We start from the raw sequence: 26,965 nt of genomic DNA, 5'->3' as shown, positions 1-26,965 counted from the left end.
AAGTTTTAGTATACAGAGCTGTTCTAATTTTGTTGTAAGCAATAGAACTTGTGTATAATGAATGATTTTAGATGCTAGAAATGATTTCCATTTCCTATTAGAAAAACTTTCATTAGCTAACCTATTTCATTTCATAGGACACTTTATAGGACTTAAGTTTTAGTATACAGAGCTGTTCTAATTTTGTTGTAAGCAATAGAACTTGTGTATAATGAATGATTTTAGATGCTAGAAATGATTTCCATTTCCTATTAGAAAAACTTTCATTAGCTAACCTATTTCATTTCATAGGACACTTTATAGGACTTAAGTTTTAGTATACAGAGCTGTTCTAATTTTGTTGTAAGCAATAGAACTTGTGTATAATGAATGATTTTAGCTGCTAGAAATGATTTCCATTTCCTATTAGAAAAACTTTCATTAGCTAACCTATTTCATTTCATAGGACACTTCGTCATTCTTCTTAAGCCTAGTAAAAAGCATTTCAGAACATGTTTCACCATTATTAAATCTCTTATAACTTAATTACTGCTGTGACAACAAATTCAAAAGCTAGAGGGCAGAAAATAGCAATTAACTCTTTCTGATACAGTGTGAATAGTCTTGGATTCTTCAAATCAAAGATATTGCAAACCAAAAATATTATAATAGAAATATGGGGGGCCGGGATAGCCTGGTGGGTAGGGCGCTGGGCCCATGTCCTACAGGTTGCGGGTTCGATTCTCACCGGCCGAAGAAACCCGTGTAGTAAAATGGTGACTGATGCAAGTTAAATCTGTCGAGTCTCAAAGTCCTCCATGTTCCCATAAAAAATCAATACGTCTGGGGGTACTGATCCAGGAGTTTCCTTGTCTTCTGGATTGGTTCAAAATTACAAGGCTACGGAGTTGAACATTAGTAGTCGTAAACCGAAAAATTGGGTTGACTGTTCAACGACTGATTTATAAAATAAAATGTAAAATCCTCCAGTTTGAGCCTTGATGGCTCAAGGGATAAAGCGTTTGCCTTCCAATGACGTGAACCAGGGTCGGCTGTTCAACGATGGTTATAAAATAAAATAAAAATGTGGAACTTTTTGCTTCTAAGCTTCCACTGATTTCTCACAACAACTATTCTTTAAAAAATTTAGAGCTGATATGTATCTTTTTACATATAGAGCAATCAGGGTTGGCAAGTTTTTGACAATTTTTACTATCATGCCAAAAACCTCTTAGTCAAAATACAGACTTTTGCTGACACTGTATTTTTGTTTCATTTCAACTAATTAAAATTAAAGAAAAAAGTATTTCAAACCTTCAAAGCATTAAATTTTTAAAAAAAGTTTTAAAAGATATTTGAGAAAAAAATGACTTAATATTAATAAAATTATGATAATGTATTTTTGAAACTAGAAAATGAAAAGTATGCAAAACTAGTCACTTGCAATCACATGCTTCTAACCCTGGTTACTAAAAATGCCATTTTATATACAATTGTGGTTTGCATTAATGTGAGTTTTCAATTAAATAAAAGTTTTAAAATAGCATTGATACCTCAACTAGTTTCATTAGTTACAAATTTAGGTTAAATATTCCAATATTATACACAGATAACTAGGTGTATGGTAAAAGATATAGAACTTGAAGGGATATCAATAACAATATATAATCTGTATGGTACAAAAATTTTTAAACGTATTCTTAATATTTTATAAGCGCAAAATTTTGATTTATAGTTTTGTTGCACACCCTCAGGGCTTAAAGGTATAAATACCAACTTTTAATAAGTCATATAAAAATAATTATGTAAATATTTATGAGCATAATAGCAAAAATAACTTTTAATCGTAAAGGAAATATTTAATTTAATGGACCACATAAGAAACATATTGTCTGCTGTATAACATAAAGGTAAAAAAAGGTTTCCTTGACAGTTTTTATCTCAATCATGTCAAAAGCCTTTTTTTTTTTTGTCATGAGAAACCCAATCCTGAGCGCAACCATGACAGTCATAGTTGCTAATGTGTTGTCAGACTAAGATTTTCAACCAATAATTTTTTTAGTCAGAAAGGGTTAAGCAGAAAATAAAAATCCACCCATGATATTTTCATTTATGATAGAAAAATAATATGCAGATGTTTCACAAGAAAAACTTCATTATAATCACTACTTAATTTTGGATAATTTTGCTTAAATATTAATTCGTACTTTACATTAGGGGTGCTCAACCTGCGGCCCGCGGGCCAAATGCGGCCCGCCAACCCTCGATGTGCGGCCCGCGGCTGCAATCTGAACAAAATGAGGAAAAAATTAAATATTTGTTTTTGAAGAATAATATAAAAATTCGGTAATTTAAATTTACACTTTTAAGTTTTTGACGCACCCAATCTCAATCAATGTAGTTTTTCGATGGTTACGATTGCAGCATAGTTTTAAAAATCCCAATATTTTTAATACATCATTATTACGATTTACGAATTTTAATTACCACTTTTGACGCTTTTCGTATGTGCCGATTCCAATGACTTTTCGGTAGTTATTGCTACCCATTTTCAAGTAGTTTCTGAAATAGCGATTTTTGAAAGTTATGAAACGCTTTATTTGTGCAAACTTCATGGAAAATCTAAATGACTTTAGATCCTTTCTTCAACAGTTATTGCTGCACATTTCCGCCCGGTTTTTAAAACTTCGATATTTTAGCACGATATTATTACGAATCGCGAGTAAAGAATCGCTCATTTAGATAACCATTTTTTGACATGGCTTATTTGTAACGATTTTATCGCAAATCAAATTATTTTGCAATCGTTATTTTAGAAATTATTGCTACACATTTCTACAAGGTTTTGAAAGTACCGANTATGGAATATGTATGGAAATTGTATAAAATTGTTTAAAGCAGCTCAATGTTTTATTAATAAATAACTAATCTATAAATTTATCATACAAAATTGGTTATTAAGAAAAAAATAAATTTGCTAATAAAAACTGTTTTTAATAAATAGTGAAAAAAAACTGTACAGGTTACAATAAAATATGAATAAGAAAACGTAATTTAAGCAAAAAAAACTTCAGATAATTTCAGATGGTTTGATGGGTGCTGATAAAAATCATTGTTGATAGTTTTAGATTTCATCCTAGTTGCGGTCACTTGCATTCAGTTTCAAAAAAAAAAAATAATAATAAATAAATAAATAAAATATTTCAAAATTAATAATCAAAACAAAGATATTTAATATTTCTCCGGCATATGTAACGTGAACTATTTTTAATTTCAGCAAAAGTTTTATCTCCTTTTAAAATCAGAGTTATTAAGTTTAAGCTCTTCACTTTTTCCAGAAAATTCAAGTAATAAAAGAAATTAACTGCTTTAAAAAATGTGCAAGTTTAGAAATTAAACCATCTAACAATCAATGAACATTCATAATAAATATCGTAAAATTAAAAAGTAATATTAAAAAAAACCTGTACTACCCTAAATGTCAGAATTTGTTCACTTTTTTTCCTTTGTATTTAAAAAATAGCAACTGATTGAATCGAGAGAATTATTTTAAGTAAGAAAGAAATATTCATGCGAATCTTAAAAAAGTTCTTGAATCAGATTAAATAAGTCTCCTACCGGTGGCTGAGTCAGCCAATCTGGTATACTCCCCATACAAGCTATCATCGAAGGCGAAAGAAAAGGAGACCTCTCCATCGAAGCCACCCTCCCTAAAATGCTCTCTTCTTGTTTCCATAGCACCAGACTGCCGCAGACTTTGTGGCGGACAGAGTACCTATCGTAGACAAACAGTAGTTAGTCACTTTGTTTACGTATTTCGTGTGATTTGTCAATAATCGTAAAACAAAGCCATTTCATCACACTGTAAAAAAAATTTTGACAATTATTCTAACCTACTTATGAAGCAGATATCACAGTTAATCTAATTTATTAAGATATAAACAAAAAAATTAACAATTATATATTGAATGTATCATAATAAACAACATCTGCAAAATGAAACAGAACTTACTCACCACTCATAAAAAAATTGAATTTTTTTAATATTAAAGACTGTTATAATTTAGCCAAAACTTACTATAAAGTTCATAAGAACTCTATTCTGCACGAAAATCGACCGTTAGTACTTCAAAAATTTAAGGAAAGTATAAAATTTGCTAATTTATTACAAAATGATATCAAAATTGATTGATATCAAAATGATATCAAAATTCCACCCAATTGATTGTAAACAAAGTTCGTGACGTCATGCGCCCATGTGCTTAGATTCGGTCTCTGGATTTGTATTGAGCATGCGCTGAGATTTAATGAAAAAGTAAATATTGCGGTAACTTTTTAAAACGTTATTTCATAATTTATTAAAAAAATTTGAATAAGACAGTTTAATTATTCTGTTTGGTGTTGTTACTTTCTAATATCTTGTTGTCAACTATTTAAGTAAAGCTTATTTAATTATTTTGTTTATTAAGTTGTAAACAATTATTTTGACTTACATTGCTGCATTTTTTGACTAGTAAGTTATTTTAAGAATATATTTTTGAAAAGTGTTCATTATAACTTGACCCTTATAATTATGATAGTTTTATAAAAATTTTTTTGAATAAAACCTTGAAAGTCCTTGAATTTAGTTGAAAAAAAATCAGGTCCTTGAATTCTGCCATAAGGTACTTGAAAAGTACTTGATTTTTTTTAGAATTTAAAATAATACTTACTAATCTTTCTTACAATAAGACAGTAAAAAAATAATAAATAAATTCAAAGGAAGATTATAGAAATTCTAATAGATGCAGTTTTTAAATGCTTGAAGTGGAAAGAAAAAGAAGATGCAAAAAGATCCTTAAAGAAGATGCAAAGCTTTTCTCTCCTAGATTTTTCACACCAGATTATTGTTCAATAGAAATATGCTCGATTTGTTAACTTTATTATTATGACTGGTTAATATTATTATCCTATTTTTTTAAATTTATATACGAAGGATAATTAATTTTTTATCATTTATAATCAAATTTCTACATTTAGTTTTTACTGCTAATAAGTAAAATTTGGTTCTACAGGTTTCATTGATTATGAATAAACATTGTGATTCACATTCAACTGATTCTTGATTTACGGATTGGAATTTATATAAAACAGGGTTTGGGTTTTGGACGTCCTAAACTGGTTTTGGATAGGACACATGGGTTTTATTGTCTTAAACTGGGTGAAACTGTCTCAAAGTGTCCAAAACCTAATTTCGGTGAAGGATAAAAATTTTATAGGTGTAACCATTGTACACATAATAATTACATGTATCAATAAATATTTGATATTTTTTATACAATTTATAACTTATTAAAGGAAAATACAATATAATAGGAAAAGGTTTATAATTTTTGAAGCTCCACAATTCATTGAACAACAAAAGTGAACACATAATCCTTTAAATATGAATATGCTTTTAATACTGATAAATAATGCAATATTAAATAATAATATTAATGATTTTAAAAAAATACTAAATATGTTTAAAAATTAACCTTTTATTTTTCACAATATTTTTTTTAAAAAAATGTTATATTTTCTGCATGATAGAAAAGACATCCATTTAAAAAAGAAATGTTTTAAGTATAAATATATTAGTTTAAGTTGGAAATACAAAATAACTGAGAAATGTATTAACAGTTTTGGTTTCAGTTACTGACACTGGTGATGTATCACTACAACGCTAAAAGAATTGAACAGGAAGGAAATAAAAGTATTCTTGAATAGTACTATAGATAAATAAACCTGTTTATGACTAANATTTTAAGCTTTTGCTACTCCCTCAAATAGAAATGGTTTTGTTTTTAATGGCTACCGAGGCCGGTACCCCCTGAAGACGTCGGCTTCGGTGGCCATATTTTTATTTAATTTGTTTCTTGTATTGATACTTTTTTCTGAAATTTCTGCTGCTTCTTAGAGCGTTTTTTCTCAAAGAAGTTTTATCCTTTTGAATCTTAATTATTTGTGTTTTCTTTCAGTATATTAGTTTAAGTTGGAAATACAAAATAACTGAGAAATGTATTAATAGTTTTGGTTTCAGTTACTGACACTGGTGATGTATCACTACAACGCTAAAAGAATTGAGCACGGATGAAATAAAAGTATTCTTGAATAGTACTATAGATAAATAAACCTGTTTATGACTAACCAAACACTTAGTTCCTAATAGCTTAACCTGTATGGCAAGGTCAAACTTCAGTTATGTACTATTGAATGAGAGGATCAACTGAACTTGATTACTGATTAATCTTCCTTTGTTTAATGTTTAAATTGAAGAGTCAAACAATATTAATAAAACATTATACTTTTAAAAACAAATATTTTCCAGTAGATTTAATTATTAATATGTTATTAGCTCTATGTTTATTCTACTTTTTAAATATTGTTCAGATAAAATTGTGGTTTTGTTTGGAGCAATTTTGGAGGGTGGTGGAACAATTTTGGACAGTTTTGGATAAAGGGGTTTTGGATTGGACGGTTTAAACTGCGAATTAATCCATTCTGAAACCTTGCCAACCCTGATATGAAATGTTTTACGAATTGCGATTTAAGTGAAAGTAATTAATGAATCACATATCAAATATTACTTAAAAGTGATTTGCAAATTACTCATCATAATTCGTATTAAGGTATTTTATAAATCACACATCATGATTCACATTAAAGTGATTTATCGATCACACATCATGATTTTAATTAAAGTTATTTCTGAATCATATAACGTGATGTGTATTTACGTAATTTCAGAATCATGCCTCACAAATCTCATTCTTGCAGTTTACAAATCACGCATTGCAATTCACAAAAGAGAGATTTAAGAATTACCAGTCACAATTCTCATCAAAATGATTTAAGAATCAGACATAGCTGTTCTTTATTAAGCAACTTTTGAATTTCAATTTGCATCATAATGATCACTGTTCACATGAAAACTATTAGCTAATTTCGCAACAGAATTCACATTAAAGTGATTTATGTATTACACATTGTGATTTACGTCTTGTTAGTTCGTGCATTTTGTTTCATTTGCTATTCATATTGTTCTGATTTAAGAAACATACACCGCAATTCAATTTCAATTTACTAATCACACATTGTAATACGTAATTTACGCAATCTTCGAGACTTACTTCCCCTTTCGTATAATTTTGATTTACATGTAGTGTATCTAGATTCGTATAAATGCGATTTCAAAATTATGCTTAATAAAAATTACGCATATTCACAAAATTTTAAGAACCGCGCTTTACTTGTTGTGGATATGTTTTAAAGAAAATAAAACTTGGTAAGTCTTAGTTAGTCATCTGTAAAATATTGTTCTGCAATAGATTTTATTATGTTCAAAATCAGGGCTCGCCAAGTGGGCCCACTTTGTAAAAACCCGCCCGGGTTTTATTGGGTGGGCCAACCTTGAAAAAACCCACTTAGTGGTTTTTTTCACAAATTGTTTTTTTAAAATTTGGTTGAAAAAGAAGTATCTTCTAATACTATCATTGGACACATCGTGGAAGTTAGCACATATTTTAGAAATGTGCATCAAGCACATGGATGGGCAAATAAAAAAAACTGCTTGATGCCCCAATTACCAAATGATATTGCTTTTGAACATCAAAATGAATTTAATAATAATTTGTCAAAAATATTAAATATGGGCTTTACCAAGAAACTCTCAATTTGGAAAAACAGATATCAATTGTTTCTGAAGCTTTAAAAAAGCTTCAGTCAGAAAACATTTCAAGTTCAGAAGCTGTTGAAATATGAATTAACTTACTATCGTGTGATGAATTAGAACCCCATAAACATTTTGAAAAAAGATCCATCAGGCTATTCAGCCACCTCATTTATTAGTACATGCACCCTGGATCCCGAAGCAAGGGGACAATTTTTAAATGGTGAACAAAAGCAATTAGCAGAAAACAGTCTTTCTAGGCATCATCCAGAATTTCTACCAGGTGTTATGGCATTCAAAATTTCCGATCCTGAGTACTTTCCAAAGTCAATGATGCTTGATACTGTTATTCAACAATTTTCATCAAAAAATAGTGGGAAATTATGGCAAAAAAAATGAGCTTCCACAAAATTTCTGCCAATTCTTTTTTCTTTACACTCAGCACCAGCAACTTTCGGTCTGGTGTGGAGTAAACTACGAAATAGATTAGGAATAGATAAAGCTACAAAATTCGTAAAAGTGTATCACCGTCTAAAAGAGAAATGTAGATACTTTGAATCTGCTGTGTATAATAATATATATAAAAAAAAAATGAACCTTTTAAGTTAACTCTTAACATCTGCTGACAGTTTTTAACTATTTGAGAAAGTTTATCGCCATTAAAAAGTTAAAAATATTATTTATTAAATATTATTTTTACGATTTCTTTTGAATATAATATATTTTGTTTCTTTTAATCATGTTTAAAAAAGAAAACAAACGAATTATTTTTTTCTATTAAGTGATACATTAAACAACAATTAATTTTTTGGTTCAATTAATAGTTTTATTTTCTGGTTTTAAAAAAATAAGTTAAAACTTTTTATATATGTTTTTTTATTATTTTAAGATTAATTTGTTTTTTGAAATTATAAAGTTAAAATTTATCTAAAAATGCAGTCTTTTTTCTAAGGATAAATATTTGAAAAATGGGATTTTCTTTATAATTATACATAATTCTAATTTCACTTTCTATTAATGGTATTATAAAAACATGGAAGACCATTAAATATTTATTCCAGTTTAGTTTTATTTAAGGTAAAAGTCAGAAAAAAATTTTAGTTTTTACTGATTATAAATATTTATTAATTAAGAATTTGTAATAAGTAATATATATATGCTTAATAAATATAGTAAATAGAGGTGTGGTAAAACAAAAGGATTAATAAACTTGTTCCTTTTACTATATTACTGTTTTTTTCTCCAAAAATCCTCACATTTTTTCAAACCCTGAATACATTACTGATATTCTGAGGTAACAAAATAGATAATTTGTTATTATAATTAAAACAGATATGTTGAATGGATATATTTCGATATTTTATCTAATTATATACATTTCCCGTAACCTAAAATTTTATCTAACATATTAAAAAATTTTTTTATATGTTAATAACCGTACAATCACGCAAACTTCATCAATTATTTACTATACTTGTTTAATGTAGTATGCATTATTCATTAATTCAGTTTCATTTAATTCTAATCCACTTCATTAAATTTTTCACTTGTGATAGTTTTTAAATGTTGGTTAGTATCGTTCGCATGCCAATTGGATTTTTTTTAAAAAGTGATTTGAAACAGCAATGTAACTATCAACCATTTGAATTATTAGCTGATAAATTTAATAAATATTTTTGTTGTTGTCAAATAAGCATTGTGCTTTAAAAATATACAATTTCTGCTTCTACGTAATTGTAAAATTTGGTTGACATGTACTTCAGCATATAACTGTAATACCGAATAGGTCCTTGAAAAATTTGATTTTAGGTGCTTCAAAGTCATTGAAAAGTCCTTGAATTTTTTTAAAATATTGAGTGGGAACACTGAATACCGTTCTCATATATTTAAACTATGAAATAGATTTAAAGTTTATATCATATTTTGTTAATTATAAATATATTTTATTTCTTAATTTTTTACCCTGTTTTTTAGGTAATCATGTCTACTCTAAGAGGCAGAAACACTGAGGTAAGAATATATTAATGATATCAATATTTTATAGTGGTTAAATTTATAGTTTATTAATAAATTATAGTTTATACATAAATACAATTTATTTTAAACCTGTTTTTTAAAAATGTTATTAAAAGAGCATTTTGTGCAGGAGGCCATGCAACGGACCTGCAATATGACGGTGTGCAGATAGGGTTTCTACCCCCGAACACTACACCTCTAATTCAGCCGATGGATCAAGGTGTCATTCGTGCCTTTAAAGCACTCTGCACTCCGTTTTGTAATTAACCTTACTAATTAGCACTGACACGTTTAAGTAAATACGTATACTGTTGTAATTTTTTTCTTAAATGTGTAAAGTTTGAATACTGTTTACATATTTAAAACATTCGTGTACCCGCATACACGAAAATTCCTATTGGCAAATCCTACTTCGTGGTTTTTCAGCTTTCGCGGAAGGTTCAGGTCCCCATTAACCGCGAAAAACGAGGGATCACTGTATTACTTTTTTTTTACTAATAATTTTTTTTACTTATTGCATTTTATTGTTTTATTACTTTCAAAATTTTCAATGCTTTTATTTTGTTTTAGAGAAAACCTAATAATATTTAGAGGCAAGATTTTAATTTAAAATTTTTAAATAAGTATGAAGAGAGGGGCTTTCAGAATTTTAAAAGCAGCAAAAAAATCTTATGTTTTTCTGATTTGTCATTCAAAAATACTTTAATTCATCTCTTAATGATTTAAAACAATTGATATAAAAAATTTTAATGATCACAGATTTGTTTAATATAATGGGTGTAGGGATAATGGAATAATTTACATCTGACAAATTTTTTTTAGCTTCAATACTCATTGTATTTGCATTTAAAAATTATTTAATTTTTTTAATCATTTCATTAAAGAAATACTGAACTAGGTAACCAATTTTAATAAAAATTTATTAGGGGCCATTCACTAATTTACATTTGTAATATAAATTTATTAAAGTTTGCTTAATTATTTACATATTTTTATAAATTCGGTATGATTAATATTAATCTTGTTAATGTTTTGTTGAATATATTACTATTACAAATAACATTTATTTAAATTTTAAGAAAAATACACTTGATAACATTAAACAATAGTTAAATTAATTAGTTTTAAATTACCTTTTACAGAATTAAATAAAGTAATTATTAATTTAAAAAATAGTATGAGCCAATCAATATTGTATTTATTTAAATTGCTTTTGCCAAAAGCTCTTTTTTAAGAAATATTTGGGCTATATTAAATAAATTTTAGGTCTTTTCCAAACTGAGACACCATTGATTCACTTGCTGTATGATGAAATGGTGTCTCTAGTTTAAGCAAATTTAGGGCGTTTTTTTTTAAAGAATTCTGCTTTTCTTAGTTTGACAGGAAGGGACTTCATTCAAATTTAATAGATGTTGAACTAGATACCACAAATGTGATGACACCCTTATCTTCTTCAGAAATTTTTTTTTATGTATTCAGGTACCAGGTCCATGGCATGTGCAAAAAAGTTATTAAAAGCATTGCCTCTTGGGAATAGGTTACTGTACCATCTTAAAGTGTTGCATCCTGTAATGAGAAAGGAAGACACTTCTATTAAGTCAATAAGATATCTGGCAACAGTAACCCCATTCATTATAAAACCTGAAGAGGCATCTTTGTTACTGTTACGTGGAGAACCAGAAGGTTATTCTTCTGACTCAAATGAATATGCACCAATTGATGTGTTTTGGAAAAACTATTTTGTGAAGAAATATAATTTGGGAAATATCAAATATCTTCATATAGCAAAGCTTTTTAAAGCTCTTTTGTACATACCACATGGGAATGCCCATGATGAAAGAGCAGGGTGGCCACCCACCTGGAAAACCTGGAATTATCAGCAAATTTTTTTTATACTGGAAAAATCAGGGGAAATTTTGATAAAAACCTGGAAAAATCAGGGAAATTCTGGAAGAAAAGCTGGAAATTTTTTCTTTGATAATTTTTTTAATTTCACTAATATAAATTATATACTAATTTTCTTAATTTAAATTATTTCATCCATTATACCCACTATTTTCAGGCGGAAATGTATCGCCAAACAGTTGAAATATCACCAGCTTAGCGATACTTTGCTTGCATCAAAATTTGCTCTATTACAGCTCTGTTAAACTAGAATACCTCATAAAATTCTCCCATGGTTGCTAAACGAATGTAGAAACCTTTGACCGCTCTGGGACTGTGCAATTTAAGTATGCTTTAAGTAAGTATTTAATTAAGCTGGTGAAATATCACCAGCTTAGCGATACTTTGCTTGCATCAAAATTTGATCTATTACAGCTCTGTTAAACTAGAATGTCACATAAAATTCTCCCATGGTTGCTAAACGAATGTAGAAACCTTTGACCGCTCTGGGACTGTGCAATTTAAGAAAGATTNAGAAGGGGTTAGGATATTTGCTTCTATTTTTAAATTCTGTCCGTGGGCAAACTTGAGCCATTTATGGCTCAAGTTTGTTCCGATGCTTTGGTGGTAATTTTTTTCTATTTTGACAAAATGTTTTTGTATTTGTATTCCAATTTTATAAAATTCTCCAAAAATTAGTTGATTATAATTTAATAATAATAGATTTTATGTTGCACTCTTTTTCTGAAAGCTTTTCTGCTCCCATTCAAAGAAATCTGCGAATTATTTTTTCTCAGAAAACCAATCGCACATTTTTTTACAATCGCTAACAGCAATGTTTGTTCGCAAATTTTTACAACTGTTGCATTAATGCTAATTTGTTCTATTTCATTTTAACCTTTTATTACATATTTTAATTTATATAAAAAAAGGTTTTAAGAACTAACTATATATTAATATTTAATTTTACTCTTTTGTTGGTCAATATATGATTTTTGATTCAAAATTTTGTACCAAATCATTATAAAAAATAAATAAAACAATCTTGCCAAATTGTCAAAATAAATAATTTTTTTCAAGATGATATGTTAAAAAAATAACATTATGAATAAAATATTTTATAATATAGTCACTTTTCTTGCACACATCCTACACTTAATAAGACAAAAGGAACAAAAACCTGGAAATTTTAAGATTTTTATCTGGAAAACCTGGAAAAATCAGGGAAATTTGAATTCTGATTTGAGTGGCCACCCTGAAGGGGTTTTAGTACTAGTTTAGTTCATATGTGTGAATAAAAAGCTACTTGACAATAGGGCAAGTTTAAAATTGCATAGTGTTAATGGTTTGAGATTGTGTCAAATATCAGCTGGGGGTTTAAATAACTTTAAAGTTTACAAAGAATATGATTAAAGGGACTTGTGCAGCATTTAAAAATTATTCTGCTTGATTAGAGAGTGAGAAAAAAGAATGTGAAAACACTGAAACTGAGGACAGCAGATGAAATGATGCTGAAATTGATTTGCTAAAAAAATTGAAGGTTTCTCAAGATCTCTTAGCCACAGCTAAGAAAAATATTTAAGATAAAGACAAATATTAAATAATGCAGACATGTCGATTATAGAAAGCGGACAGATCCTCTTATCTGAGGCTAAGTCAAGGATAATAGAATATTTAACAGCATTGGAAGGTACCAAAAAGAAACTTAATTTGTTTATGCAATGACCTTCAAAAAAGTGTAAAATATAAGATTTGTTTTTGATGAACAAAATTAAAAACTCTTGTTAATAAATTTTTGTTTTAATTCTTTTTATTAAATATGCTCCAAATCTTTGTTTTGCTGCTCCAAAATTGCTTTTTGTTGCTCCAAAACCATGTTTTGCCACTTGCCCCACTGCGGTGCTCCGAAAAATCTAATTTTTAAAATGGAATCCCCCCCTCCCCAATTTCAACCTGTTCCAAATATCTGAATTCCTAACAAAATCACCACGCAGGCATATTTTATTAGAATATAAAATGATTTTATCATGTTCTTTAAAAATTATGGTGTTCTTTCAAAAAATGAAAGAAAAAAGATTTCTAGAGCAAATTATCTTAAAAACTCTTCTGTGATTTAAGAATTTTTATTATTTATTTTATTTAATTTTATCAATTTAAAATTCTCATTGAAGCAAACCAGTCATTGGCGAATTTTTTTTATTCCGAAATGAGAACAGAAAAATCAGGAGTATTTCTTTCCTTTTAGGTGAACAAGAAAAGTATCTTTAGAATATAATTCCACAGAAATTTTTTTGTTTTTGTTTTTGTATTTTTTTCAGCTATGTATTTTATTGTTTCAACTCTTTCTAACTCTGTTTTTTAAATTTTAAATCTATAAATATGAAGATGCAGAGTACAGCAGTTTTGGTTATACCTTTTATTTCAATTAATGTTATTATAATGCTTTTTTAAATTAATGTATTGTCGCGTTTTTGTCTTAGAAAATAGTAACTTTGTTAAGTCATGAAAAATTCTTGGAATTAGTCATGGAAAATCATGAAAAGTCATGAATTTGAAAATCTAAAATGTAGCAGATACCCTGAAGTTCGTAAATGTTGCTTGCATTCCAGAGATGATATTTACAAAATTATCCCTCCTTTTACCCTAAAAAGAGGCATGTCCTTTTTTTCTTTTAACAGGGGAACAAATAAACTCGCAGCCCCAGTTAAGCATTCCATTAATTTGTTATGTATCTTTCCTTCGACTTCTTTTTCTCAATCTGCGCAATGTAATAGAGGGAGTTGTTTTCTTTAGTTTCAGTGTTTCCTTTTCATTCGGATTGCTTATGAAATCGCTGTTTGACCTGGTTAATGTGAGTTTTTATTTTCTGATGAATTGTTTGAGTTTCTTTTCTTAATTGTTTCTAAGTATTTTATGTTTTTTCCTGGACTTCTATACGAAACCTCCGGGGTACTGAGGAAGTTTTTTAGGCATTTGCCTCTCTCTCAATAGAAAAGGTTTTGTTTTATGGCTACCGGGGCCGGTACCCTCTGAAGACGTCGCCTTCGGTGGTCATATTTTTATTTCATTCGTTTCCTTCATTGCTACATTTATTCTTTTTTTGAAATTTCTGCTACTTTTAAGCGCGTTTTTTTTTCCAAAGAAGTTTTGTCTTTTTAGAATTAAAATTTTTTTTTTAAATGCATGTAACTAGTTCTTTTTTTTTGTGAGGGGAAATTCATGAGGAATATTTTTTTAAAAATTGTACAAAACTTTTACAACACTCAATTGCGAATTTATGAATTTTTCCACAAATTTTATAATTTTAATCTCTGATATGAAATTCTTCTTTTAAGCATTTTATTACATATTGCACAGTGCAATAGGATACAATAAACTAATTTAACATATTTATTACTGATTTATCTCTTATGATGAAAAATAATCAAATTTGGTCTATTGTTTTACACCACAAGCCGTTTTTAAATGATAAAATAAAATATTACGGAATTAGCAAGCAAAAATTTAAATATAATTTTGCTATCATAAGTTTGATACTAAAGTGCAAATAAATAAATAAAAAATTAAATGAAAAATAATTAAATAAAAAATTTAAAGCAATTGACAATAATTTTTATTCTGAAATCCGAAAACATTTAACTGTACAGTGATCTTAATTTTTTAAAAATTAGTATTGTACCAAAACATTTAAAAATAAAAAAACAAAATCCTGTCAAAATAATTTTTTTCAAGATATGTTAAAAAAATGACATTTTGAATTAAATATTTTATAAACTAGACACTTTTCTTGTACACATCCTACACTTAATAAGAAAAAAAACAAAACACGGACCTAGAAATTTTAAGATTTTTACCTGGAAAAATCAGGGAAATTTTAAATCTGATTTGAGTGGCCACCCTGTCCTGCCTCAGCCAGTAAACGGAACTCTTGCCAACTTGTAGTAGTTATGATAATCCCCCCCCAGCATTTAATCGTCCTTTTATATGTTTATCATAATATTGATAACTATATATTCATCAAAGATATAGAAATTGGCTGATAGTGAATTTTTCTTCAAATCTATTTTATTTTCATAGGATGCTGGAATGTCTATAGAAGAAATAGTTCAAGGCATTTGTAGTCAGGGTGCTCATAAACAATTGATTGCTGCTCAGAATGCCAGAGAGATACTTTCCAGGGAGACTTATCCACCTATAGATACAATGATTGCTAAAGGAGTTGTTCCCATGCTCGTTCAAGTTCTTATATGTCATGATAAGTGAGTAACATTTTAAAAAGTTAATTTTAATAATATTTTAAACCATAAATTTTCTGTGCTTAAATTTTCTTTATAGTTTGATTTCTTTTAAACTCTCTTTAGTGTCAAAAATCAGGGTTGCCGGCGACTAAAATGCAACTATTTTCAGCATGAGGCGACTGTGGCAACTTTTTTTTGCCTGAAAAGGCTAAAAAAAAGCAACTATTTTCAGGAAAAGGAGACTATTAGGAGACTTTTCTGCACTCCTAGCAATGTTTTTTTTAGCATAAATTGGGTTGAAAACCTGCAGCCCGCAAAATCGTCTGAACACACTGAATTTCTTTTCTTAAAAAATAAAAAATGTATAATAAAAATAATAAAATATAAAAAAATAATTAAAACATTAAAAAATGAAAAATTTTAGATTGCAAATTTGAGTCATCACTTTTTAATGTGTTCAATTTGCGCAGATTCTATCGTAAGTCCATTTCGTTTCTTGATCGCCTTTTCAACAGTTTTTGCTACGAAATTTTGCACGATTTAAAAAAAACCCAATTTTTTATACAATAATAAGATGCATGAATTTTGAATTTGAGCAATCACTTTTCACAATATTATATATATGTATATACCCAGAAGCAGAAAGTGCCTGAAACTGTGACGTACGTCGCAGAACAAATGGAGTCCTGCAGAACAATTTGTATCTTGAATAAGTGACAGCGTTTTCCAGCGAACCTTCCTCCCCCGCACACCTGCCTCCAGTAGTCTTGATGCAGAACAATCCCCAACCCTAATATCATACATTCTTCTGTAGACCATAATGATTTGAAGGTTTAAAAGCTTCCCCTCATAATCTTGTAGAACATTTCCCCTCACCTCATTCATCACACATGCTAATACAAACTTCAGTAAAATGTCTGCAGTAAATGTTTTCTAGTCGAACATCACTTCTGTTCAGATGTAACTGGGAAAGGTTTATGTGAAAGTATTTTAAAATCTATTGAAAAGTTTGACTTGCCATATTTAAGGAAACATCTATTTGGCCTTGCAGTGGATGGCCAGTACATCCAGTTAAATGCATCTGAAGAAGAAACTTCCAAAGATATCCTTGTTTCTTCAAAGGATCCCATGCATAGATTACAGCTATTGCAAACACATGCTAACATTCCGCATGCTATACAAGAAGCAGTGACATTGGTTAATAATTGCATGAAAGAATTCATGTGGGGGAAAGCATATGAATTGCTTTTACAAAGTGCAGATGATACTGGTGCCTCATTTTTTAAACCAAAAAATTTTAAAACCTTAAAGTTTGTCTCCCATTCTAAAGAAGTTTTCATGACTTTCATCATTGATTACAAAGCCCTTGTTGCTGCCTGTGAAACAAGTGGAAATGATTTGCCTGAGGGACAAATTGTTGTGTAAAAGAAACTTATTCAATATTCTTTTATTTTCAGATGTAATTTCCTTATTTAGCATGTACATCAAAACTGGTTTAGACTTCAGATCTTTTACCATGGGAATATGCCGACCACATCAGTAACTTGAAGACTTCATTGCACATTATGAAAGAGCATCTTATCCTCATTTCAAATGTAGAAAGCATAGGGGAATTCCAAGATATGGTGAAGTCATTACCTTATACATTGTTTTAAACACAAAGAGTGCATCACAAATGTTGGGCCAGGAAAGTATGTTTCATGGAGTTCCTCTGCCAGATTTGCCGGTTAGCTCCAAAGACTTCCATGATATGGTGAAGTCATTGCCTTATACATTGTTTTAAACACAAAGAGTGAATCACAAATATTGGGCCAGGAAAGTATGTTTCATGGAGTTCCTCTGCCAGATTTGCCGGTTAGCTCCAAAGACTTCCATGATATGGTGAAGTCATTGCCTTATACATTGTTTTAAACACAAAGAGTGCATCACAAATGTTGGGCCAGGAACGTATGTTTTATGGAGTTCCTCTGCCAGATTTGCCGGTTAGCTCCAAAAGACTACACTCCGTCTTAAATAATTCTGAGCTTTCTATATTTTCCTCAGATGCAATGCAAATGATAATCTACATTGGTTCCATGTTGGAGCAGTATAAATTATATTTTGAAAAAGAGGAAAACGTTGATATTGTCATTAAACGAATGAAAATTCTCTAGCTTTGACCACTTCCTGTTTCCCAGGAATAATGTTGCTTTAGAAGAGAAACATTTGACACCCTGCACAAATTTCAGCACATTTATCAGTAATCTCTCTCCCATATCTTTGCTAGTCTGAGGAGGAAATTAATGAACTAGCTTTTGGCTATATATAACATTTTTATAAAATGGGTATATCAGTTTTTAGCAGACAGCAGGGGAAATCGATCAGCATTTTTATCAAGAGAGCTTCTAAAGCAAGCCATAAAATAATTAAATTTAGAGATTTCTAATGTCAGAAAATTTATGACTTTTATATTTTCCCTTCCCATTTCAGAAGCAATTTGTGAATTGTTGGGATCCATGATTGACAGATTTTTCTTTTAAAAGACCAAGTGCTTTCGATGGAGATGAAGAAGTTGTTGGAGCAACAGACCAGCGAATGTTTGTGTTTGCAAATGGTGCACCATTTGGGCGCTTGTCCTTTCGAAAGATTTTTAAGGCTAAGATAATTTATTTTAATGTTCGGACCTTCATTTCATAGGCATTTTATTAATAATTCATCACCATCATCGTCATTAACAAAATTTTTTACCTCAAAAGTGATTGAAAAAGTAACAAATCAAGAATGTTTGCTTTGGTTTAAAAAATGAAGTAGTGTATCTGTGTATGATCCTGTATTTTAATAAATGAAAATATAGTATTTTAACGTAAAGTTGACTTTCTTTCGCTGTGAAATGCTTGCAGAACATTTTCATAAATTAATAAGTCCTGAGACAGAACATTTGAAAATATTCTGCTTCTGGGTATATATATATATATATATATAGTATTTGCTAAATCAATTATTTATAAAAAGGAAAATTTCTTAGAATAAGTGTGTTTTTTTTTAATGAAAAAATATTTTTTGAAAGAATTCTAGTTATTAAAAGTATTTAATTTTCTGCAAATGTACTTATTTTGTTTTTTATATACAAATTTAGTGCTCTAACACTAACGTTTATATAAAAATTATCATATTTGCCACTAACTTAACTAAATGGATTATGGTATAAGACAATTAAGTCATTTAATAAAATTTTAGTCTTATTTAGGCAACTATTTTCATAGTTTTCGGCAACTATTTTCATGCTCTAGGCTACTAAAAGCAACTATTTTGCTCATTTTTTTTTCTGTGGCAACGAATGTCATTATAATCCTGTCTTATATAAGTATAAGTCTTTAAAATTAAATCAGTGTTCTTTTTAGAAGGGCCTGTCTGCCCTGATCCCTATGAATGCCCTTTAAAAACACTGCCTTTTTATTTTATTCTATTTTAAATAAAAATTAACTGTTAAATTATTTACACTAAAATTTTTTTTGTTAAGGTTTAATTCTGATGATAAGTTTAATTCTGATTATATTACGAATATTTACTTTTTTAGGGTTGTTCTTAACTGGTCAAATTTTTATTAGTTTCTCTCTTTTTTTTAAAGGGGGTATATTGACAAATTTTTAAAATTATATTTTAAATACTTTTTTTTTAAAAACAATTTGCACCATTTTAATGATTATTATATTATACCTCTATCACAGGAGAGAAAAATAAGTGCAACCGTAAGTGTAACTGCAACTCTAAAGGCAATTCCTCCTATCGGAGTTGCCGATAGGATTGCTTAATTGCAGGAACGGTTTCTCATAACTGGGTTACCATATTTTGTTATTTATCATTACTTTTGGCTCACATTTTATTTTATTATACATTTTATTTTATCATTTATTATATCATAGTTTCTCAACGATGTTCGTAAAAGGAGAAAAAGGAAATCATAAACGCTGTAGAATATTGATTGATTTTGATTTAATTTTTTACATTTGTATTTGTGTTAAGTCTTTTTTTCAGCAGCAAATTAAAATTCTGAAAACTTTATTTCCCCATTAGTGAGGTAGCATAGTATAAAAAGGATTGATTTCTACCTCATAATATGAGATGATATTAAGATATCATTGAATTTCATGCTGTGTCTATAAAAGGATAAGGGGGGTGAAAGGGGAATGGACTTAAATACTATCTAGAATTTTTGCGATATTTTACTTTGATTTGAGTGACCAATATATAAAACATGGTTCATATCGTTTTTAAAAAGTGCTTTTTAAGTGAGGTAGCATAGTATAAAAAGGATTATGATATTAAGATATCTATGAATTTCATGTTGCGTCCCTAAAAGGTGAAAGGGGGATGTACTTAACTACTGTAGAATTTTTAAGATTTTTTTTACCTTGATTTGAGTGACTAATGTATAAAACATGGTGTGTAGCGTTTTTAAAAAGTGCTTATTTTTGATTTTCATTTTTCAACAACTCTTAAAGGTGCTTTTCTTAATGCGTGTTTTTAAAAAGTGCTTTATTTTCCCTTTTCGAAAATGAGATTTAGGAAAGGGAATGTCCATTTTCGCCAGCTATTATGTAAATACCGTCTTTTCAGTTTCATATTCACAAGATTTAAAAGCTGCATATCAGGATTCATATTTCTCTCAATTTAAAATCTTATTCACACGATTTTAAAATCATGCAATTGATTCATATTTATACAATTTTAAAATTAATTGAGATTTATAATCACATGGTTTAAAAATTGCACTTTTTTTGTAAAATTTTTGAATATCAGCTCTACATATTATATATATATATATGTGTATTTCCTCTTTTTTACGACCTTACTACTCTCATCCCTGAAGTTAATACATCAGATTGTTATTTTAAGAATTTGCATTTAGTCTTTGTTTTCAATCCTTTAATTTTTTAGTGTCCCCTTACAATTTGAAGCTTGTTGGGCACTAGCTATTATAACATCTGGCAATTTCACCCAAAGAAGAGCTGTTGTTGAGGCAGAAGCAGTCCCTAATTTTATAAGTTTGTTATCTTCTCCACATGTTAATGTTGCAGAGAAAGCTGTATGGGCCTTAAGAAACATTGCAGGTAAGTTAATATTGTCAACTTTGAAGTTCAATTATAATTACTATTTAGGGATTAAGTTGTGGCAAATTAATATTGTGTGTGAAAAATAATTTTTTATATAATATATTATAAATAATATATTTATTTAAAATAATTTATTCATTTAAATTATTTAAACAATAACACCCAACTTTATCTTTGAATCAATAAATAAAACAATCTTATCTGAATAACATAATAATTTCCTACAATCAATACAATTAATCTACAGTATTTTCCCAAGGACATTCCAAATGCTTCTCAAGAGACACCAATTCAACGTTAATCTTGTCTGTGATTGATGAAAAATTTAGATTATCTTCATCAACGAGATCATCTTCGATCCACTCTGCATCATCTTCATTTTCCTGGTTTCGGAGGATAACCAAAAGTTCTTTCTGTCGACGAGCTGCTACACAGACTGGTCTTACTTTGTTGATTTGCAAAGAATATTTGCATATTTTCTTGTGATTTTTCAAACAAGTTAAAAATGCAAAATATGTACAACAAGTAGGACAAATTTTGCATTCAATATCACCTTCTGCCGATGGGCATGCTGGATCGTATGGTATTTCTGTGAGGGAGTTCAAACTTATTTTTTGATTAACAGCAGCTTTTACAATTGGCTTCAACATTTGAGATAAAAATAATGATGGAAAAGTTCCTCGTGGTTGATTAATATCCAGTCCATCATCAGTTTGTGCTATAAGCACAGGAGCTGATAAAAATCTGTTTGGCACAAGCTTAAGAATTGAACTCCGAAATTTAGAACAACAGAATTCATCGTTACACTTAACGATTTGCAGTAGATATTGGCTGTTTCTCACGTGCTTAGCTTGCCAAGTCAGATCTTTTTCTCGAATTTGTGAAGAACATAGTTCTGAGTTTTCTGGGTGAATGTATTGACTCATAACTGGAAATTTGTCAATTTCCACATCGGACCATATTTCCGCTAACACCTTTCCTGCTTCTGCAAAAATTTTCTCCTCGAGAACTTTATCAATCGTTTCACCTCTATTGTTTAGATGACAACCAAAATGATTGCGCGAAAGAATCATGGCACTTAGCTCTACTCAATGGTGCCATGCGTCCTTCGACTCGATTGTACGCTCTTCTCCCAGGAGCATTACTGGCTATAAATAATGCATCGAGGTTTTTTGTTATGAAATGATGGATAGCAGTTTGGATGACTTTAATGTACCATAGGTTTTCATCGGGACATCCATCTACAGTGAAAATCCCCACAGGATTGACTGAATCATCATTTTGTTTTAAAAATCCAGTAAAAGCAGGCAGTTCGAAAATAAGCTCAATATCTGCTGCATGCGAATAGGCAGTCGATGATAAATGCTTAGCAGATCTTATAGTTATATAAGTCGGTCCCGATTATGTCACTGCACTTTTTTTTGTATTTGATTATTTTCAATTTTGATAAGAGCTTACACAAAAGGAATGAGCTTGTGAGATGGAGCTACTACCCAGTCGTGATCTGGTAATTTAACACTATATTCTACATGCATCAGTAATGGTGATTGCTTGTTTGCAGCAGTTATCCCAATCGGCACTCGGGCTTTATCATCCTGGCTTATGAAAAAACCTCATTTGGACCCAAATTTGATGCCAACAGTTCCAAATTTTATATAGTTGCAGCTGCAAACTTGGAATTGTGAGTTTCATTTTGTACTTCATCAGTTTCACTGGAACTGTTTGAATATGTCGTTTTCCTTCTCTTGAATTTGATTGTCGTGGTAATAATCGTAAATAAATGCCAGATCTACTTATATTATAACCATTTTGAGTTTTGAAAACATTGGTCAATTCGTCTAATGTTTTAATAGAACGAATCGTTTCTGTTATGCACTTTGGATCAATTGCACTTCTGTAAGTCGCAATTTCAATAACAGTTTTGAGGAGATCAGGCTGATTTTCTTCAACGGTAGGTCTTCCTTTCTTTTCTCTTATCAATGACGCTGCAGACTTGTCACTTTCTGAATTTTGAACAATTTTTCTTTTAAAGTTGGATCTGTTTTTTTTTTGTGCACGTTCTTGTTCTTTCTTTAATTTTTAATTTACTTATCTTTTCTTGCAGTAAGTCCCTCTTTTCTTTCAACTCTTTTGCTTCTTTCAGCAAATTCGTGTTTTGCTTCATTTTCAGTGTTTGCACTTCACTTTCCAAAATTATGGATTTCTTGAGATAATTTATCTTGTGCAGATGTTTTAAATTTTGGTTTGTCTAACTTTTTATAAGGCTCATCCTAGCAAAGGTTGTTGGTTTCGTTTGAAGATGATGCCTCATTTGTGCTGGCTTCGTTACTATTCACATTCGAACAAACTGAAGATTTTGTGTATTCTGGAAAAAATATGTTAATTTACAGTTAACCGAAAAATTTTATTAAATGAACAAAAAATTAAAATAAAATCACATAAAGTAAAGTATTTGTATTATTATACCATGATCCAAAATGAATCAAGTGTTTTTCTCTTCTTTTTTGCTAGAAGACAAATCACATATTTTTTGATCGACCTTTGCTTCAAATTTGTCACTGGTTTTCTCATCATTCCAAAAATCACTTGCAATCTGTTGTGATTTTCTAGGTTTCAATTCAGGAAATGCAAGCTTGTATTGTGCAAATAACTCTTGGAATTTCTTGTTTTTATCCATTGTAAAATTTATAAACTAAAATGATTAAAATAGTGAAAAAATTTGTAAAATAAAATTATATGCCTTTATAATATGACTAAAAAGCTGTTATATAAATTTATAAATACCTGCTACATAGAAAGAAAAGTAAATTATGTTTTGTCTAAAAAGATTTCATCAAAAATTACTAATTGCTGCTGATAGGCGCAAAAATATTTTATTCCTTTGGCAGAAATATTAATAAATCCTTACTGATTATGGAGATAAAAGGAAGATATTAGGAAAAAAAATTTCTAAAAAAATTTCATTTAGCGACTTTTTATCCGTGTACTAGGTGCCATACAACATAGAAAACACATACATATTTCGTCCACATACAAATATAGGGGTAATATAACATATTTCTAAATTCATCATTATGCATTTTCTTTTTATCTGAACTTAAAACCATACACAGACGTGCCAACCCTCCGGCTTTTGGCTGGAGACTCCAGTTTTGTATAAGTTATTTTCTCCTCTGGGGTTTTCTCGAAAATCTCCGTTTTTTTCCGCTTATTTTTACGCTGAACACAGTTTTCATCAATTGCAGCCTCAATGCGTCTGAGTTGTGACGTTGTTCATATGTCTTGGCCAATCAAGGAGTTGTTTCTCCTTTCCTTTCTGCAACCGCTAAGTTGGGCTTCTCTTTGTTAGCACTGCTTTGTGATTGGCTTCTTTTGGAAGCTTATTGTTTTAATTTTTTAAAAATTTTGATCATCGATCTAAAATATTTTTTATTGAAAATTAAATTTCTAATTTTCTATTTAAAGAAAGGTAGTTATTTAGTTACCTAAACTGCTATTTATTATATTTAAAAATAAGATAGTTTAGCCCATTTATTTATTTCTTTTTAAATAAAAGATTGCTAGCTTGAATCAATTTATGAATTAGCTAAATAAATTTCCTTACTGTTGTTGCTATTCAGTATTATAGATATTAATATTGACAATTGTTTAATTTTGGTATATAATTTTAACAATATGTTCAATAACTTTAATTATTCTTTATGTACTAAATAAAGTCTCCTTTAAGACTAAAGTGTTGTTATTTACAAATCTTTTTTTTTAAAAAACTTTTGTGTCTTATTTTGCATATTTCACTGTTGCATGATCATTTCTCTCTTTCTTTCGAAAGCCTCCTCTTTTTTCATTTTCCCAGGTTGGCACGTCTGCATACATAAATTAAAAATAACGCAGCATCTATTCAAAAGTCTGTATAATTCAAAAGTCTGTCTGTATTAAAAGCCACTATATTTAATATGTGTCTCATAAAACATACTATAAAAAAATAATCACTTTTTTAATGCATTAAAACATCAAGTCAAACACTGCTAACAAGTATTGACATAATTTAAACAGTAAAAGCTAGGCATGGCTACCACGTATTAAAAAATAACTGGAAAAAATGAAAGATTTTGAAAAAGAAATTAGGGAATTTAAAGAATGCAGTTAATATATTAAAATATACGTTGAAAGCAAAGGTATAATTTAAAATACAGTGTTTTAATAATTATGATTTCAAAATATAAAGCTTACCTATAAAAAAAATCCAAACAGCTAAACAAAGGATTTCAACTTCTAAACAAAGGATTTCAAAAATTCTTCAAAAACTGCACACAGGTTTCCGATGTGGGGCCGTACACTTATATTTAGGGAGTAGGAGATCAAGCTCACTAGCGAGCCGAATGGATGAATTCCGAAGGGAAGAATGATGAGGGTGCCGGCGAAATGAAAGGCGGAGTGGTTTTGGATTTCGCGGCGGCAGTGCTGTGATTGCAGGAGGATGTTTTCACCCGGTAACAGAAAAAGTTTCAAGGAAAGTTTGGTGTTTTGAATTTTTTATTTTGCGATACAACTTTTTTTGAGAACTGATTTACTCATTCTAACAAGTGGTCGCCGTGTGAAAAAAAATTACAAGAACGAACATATGTATAATACATGTGTAGGAGAAAGGCAAATTTAAATTTGGTGTGTGCGTACTTTGTATATTTTAAAGTGTCTATATTTTATTAAATGTTATTTTAAGAAAAATTGTATCATAATTTATTTAATGAAATGGCAAATGTTAGCCCTTTTGTAAATTCAGTGTAGTAAATTCAGCCATTGGAAGAAAAGAAGAAAAAAAACTACAGTATTTCTCTTTCTATTATTAAGACGATGTTTTAGTTTTTTTTTAGATTTGAAATAAGTCTTAGAAAGTTTGTTGATTTAATTAATCTTAATATTTTAAGGTGATGGTGTTTACTTAAGTGACTTAGTTATTAGAAATAACATTATACCTCCACTACAAGCACTACTGACACCCAACACTTCAGTAAGCATACTTTTGATCGAAATTAGAGCTTTTTTTATGCAGCATTGGCGTAAATGTGACAAAATTATATTTTCTTATTATTTTAGCTACCGTTGCTACGCAATATTATGGGGATTTTGTTAAAAATTAGCATTAATGAAATTCCTCCTCCATTTGACATTATCAAAATGATCCTGCCAACTCTTGCTGAACTGATAAATCACAGTGGTAAGATTTTAATACCAATTGATTTCTTAATTATAAATAAAATTTTAATTGCAATGAGTTGTCTTTTTTATGCTTTCCATAATTGTTTTCGTTCTGTTTAGCTTATAAATACTTAAGTGTTATGTTTTATATTACTACTATATTTCTGACTTAGAATTTATCTTTTGTTTTACTTTTAAATTTTACCAATATTAAAGCTAAATGCACTATTAACCGTTTGGCTACGGCAACAAAGATGAAAAAATTCTCCTCTTACCACAGCGCTTTTTTACCAAAGTTCATCCCCCCACTTAGTCAGTGGGAGGTAACTACTTTAACCAGTTATGAATAGGAAATATTTAGTTGCAATTTGTACCTCACGTTTCCTGGAGGGAGAAGAAGCAGGGTTGTAGACCAGTAGTGGCATAGTTATGCATATTTTGGCCTACTTTTTTTTCTAATGTAGACATGATTTAACATGATGTTTAAAAGTCTAAAACATAATTTTTTAAAGTTTTTTCTAAATATATTAACAATTTCTCTAAGAAACAAGCAAGTTTTTTTTTATAAATTATTTAAAAAATTTTATTACAGTAGGGAACCGGAACGGTCGGGACCATCACTATTCCGGATAACTGATTTTTCCGGTTTTCTGAATCCCTACAAAAAGCCGTTTTTTTTTTATTGTTAAACCCAACTAAAAAAAATAAAAATTTGGAAATAATCTTAAAAATAAGAAAAAACAATGAAGTAATACACTAATGATTATTTCCAAAATAATGGTAAGGTAAACATCTTTAAAAAAAGAAAGAAAAATCGTAAAATCTTATGAGGAAAAAAAATTTTTTTTTTAAAAAATGGCGAGAAAATT

The 26,965-nt window shown here is 29.2% G+C and overlaps 2 protein-coding genes across 2 annotated transcripts in view; one reads left to right on the top strand and one right to left on the bottom strand.

Moving 5' to 3' along the window:
- Window positions 1–26,965, bottom strand: part of LOC107454112 (sec1 family domain-containing protein 2) — a 67,818-nt gene that overhangs the window by 8,616 nt on the left and 32,237 nt on the right. The gene's annotated exons all lie outside the window — the stretch shown is intronic.
- The window catches only part of LOC107442913 (importin subunit alpha-5), a gene marked incomplete in the record, with an annotated part of 35,636 nt that continues 12,920 nt past the window's right edge, over window positions 4,250–26,965 (top strand). The window contains 6 exon segments of the mRNA XM_043039939.2: window positions 4,250–4,306; window positions 9,644–9,679; window positions 15,647–15,828; window positions 20,725–20,897; window positions 25,826–25,908; window positions 25,995–26,059. Of these exon segments, the coding sequence (XP_042895873.1) occupies window positions 9,650–9,679; window positions 15,647–15,828; window positions 20,725–20,897; window positions 25,826–25,908; window positions 25,995–26,059 (533 nt within the window).

The sequence above is a fragment of the Parasteatoda tepidariorum genome, chromosome 6 (assembly GCF_043381705.1).
Source record: "Parasteatoda tepidariorum isolate YZ-2023 chromosome 6, CAS_Ptep_4.0, whole genome shotgun sequence".
In the NCBI taxonomy this organism is placed as follows: Eukaryota; Metazoa; Arthropoda; class Arachnida; order Araneae; family Theridiidae; genus Parasteatoda; species Parasteatoda tepidariorum.
Note: the sequence above shows the minus strand (reverse complement) of the source record. Positions and strands in the feature narration are given on the sequence as shown.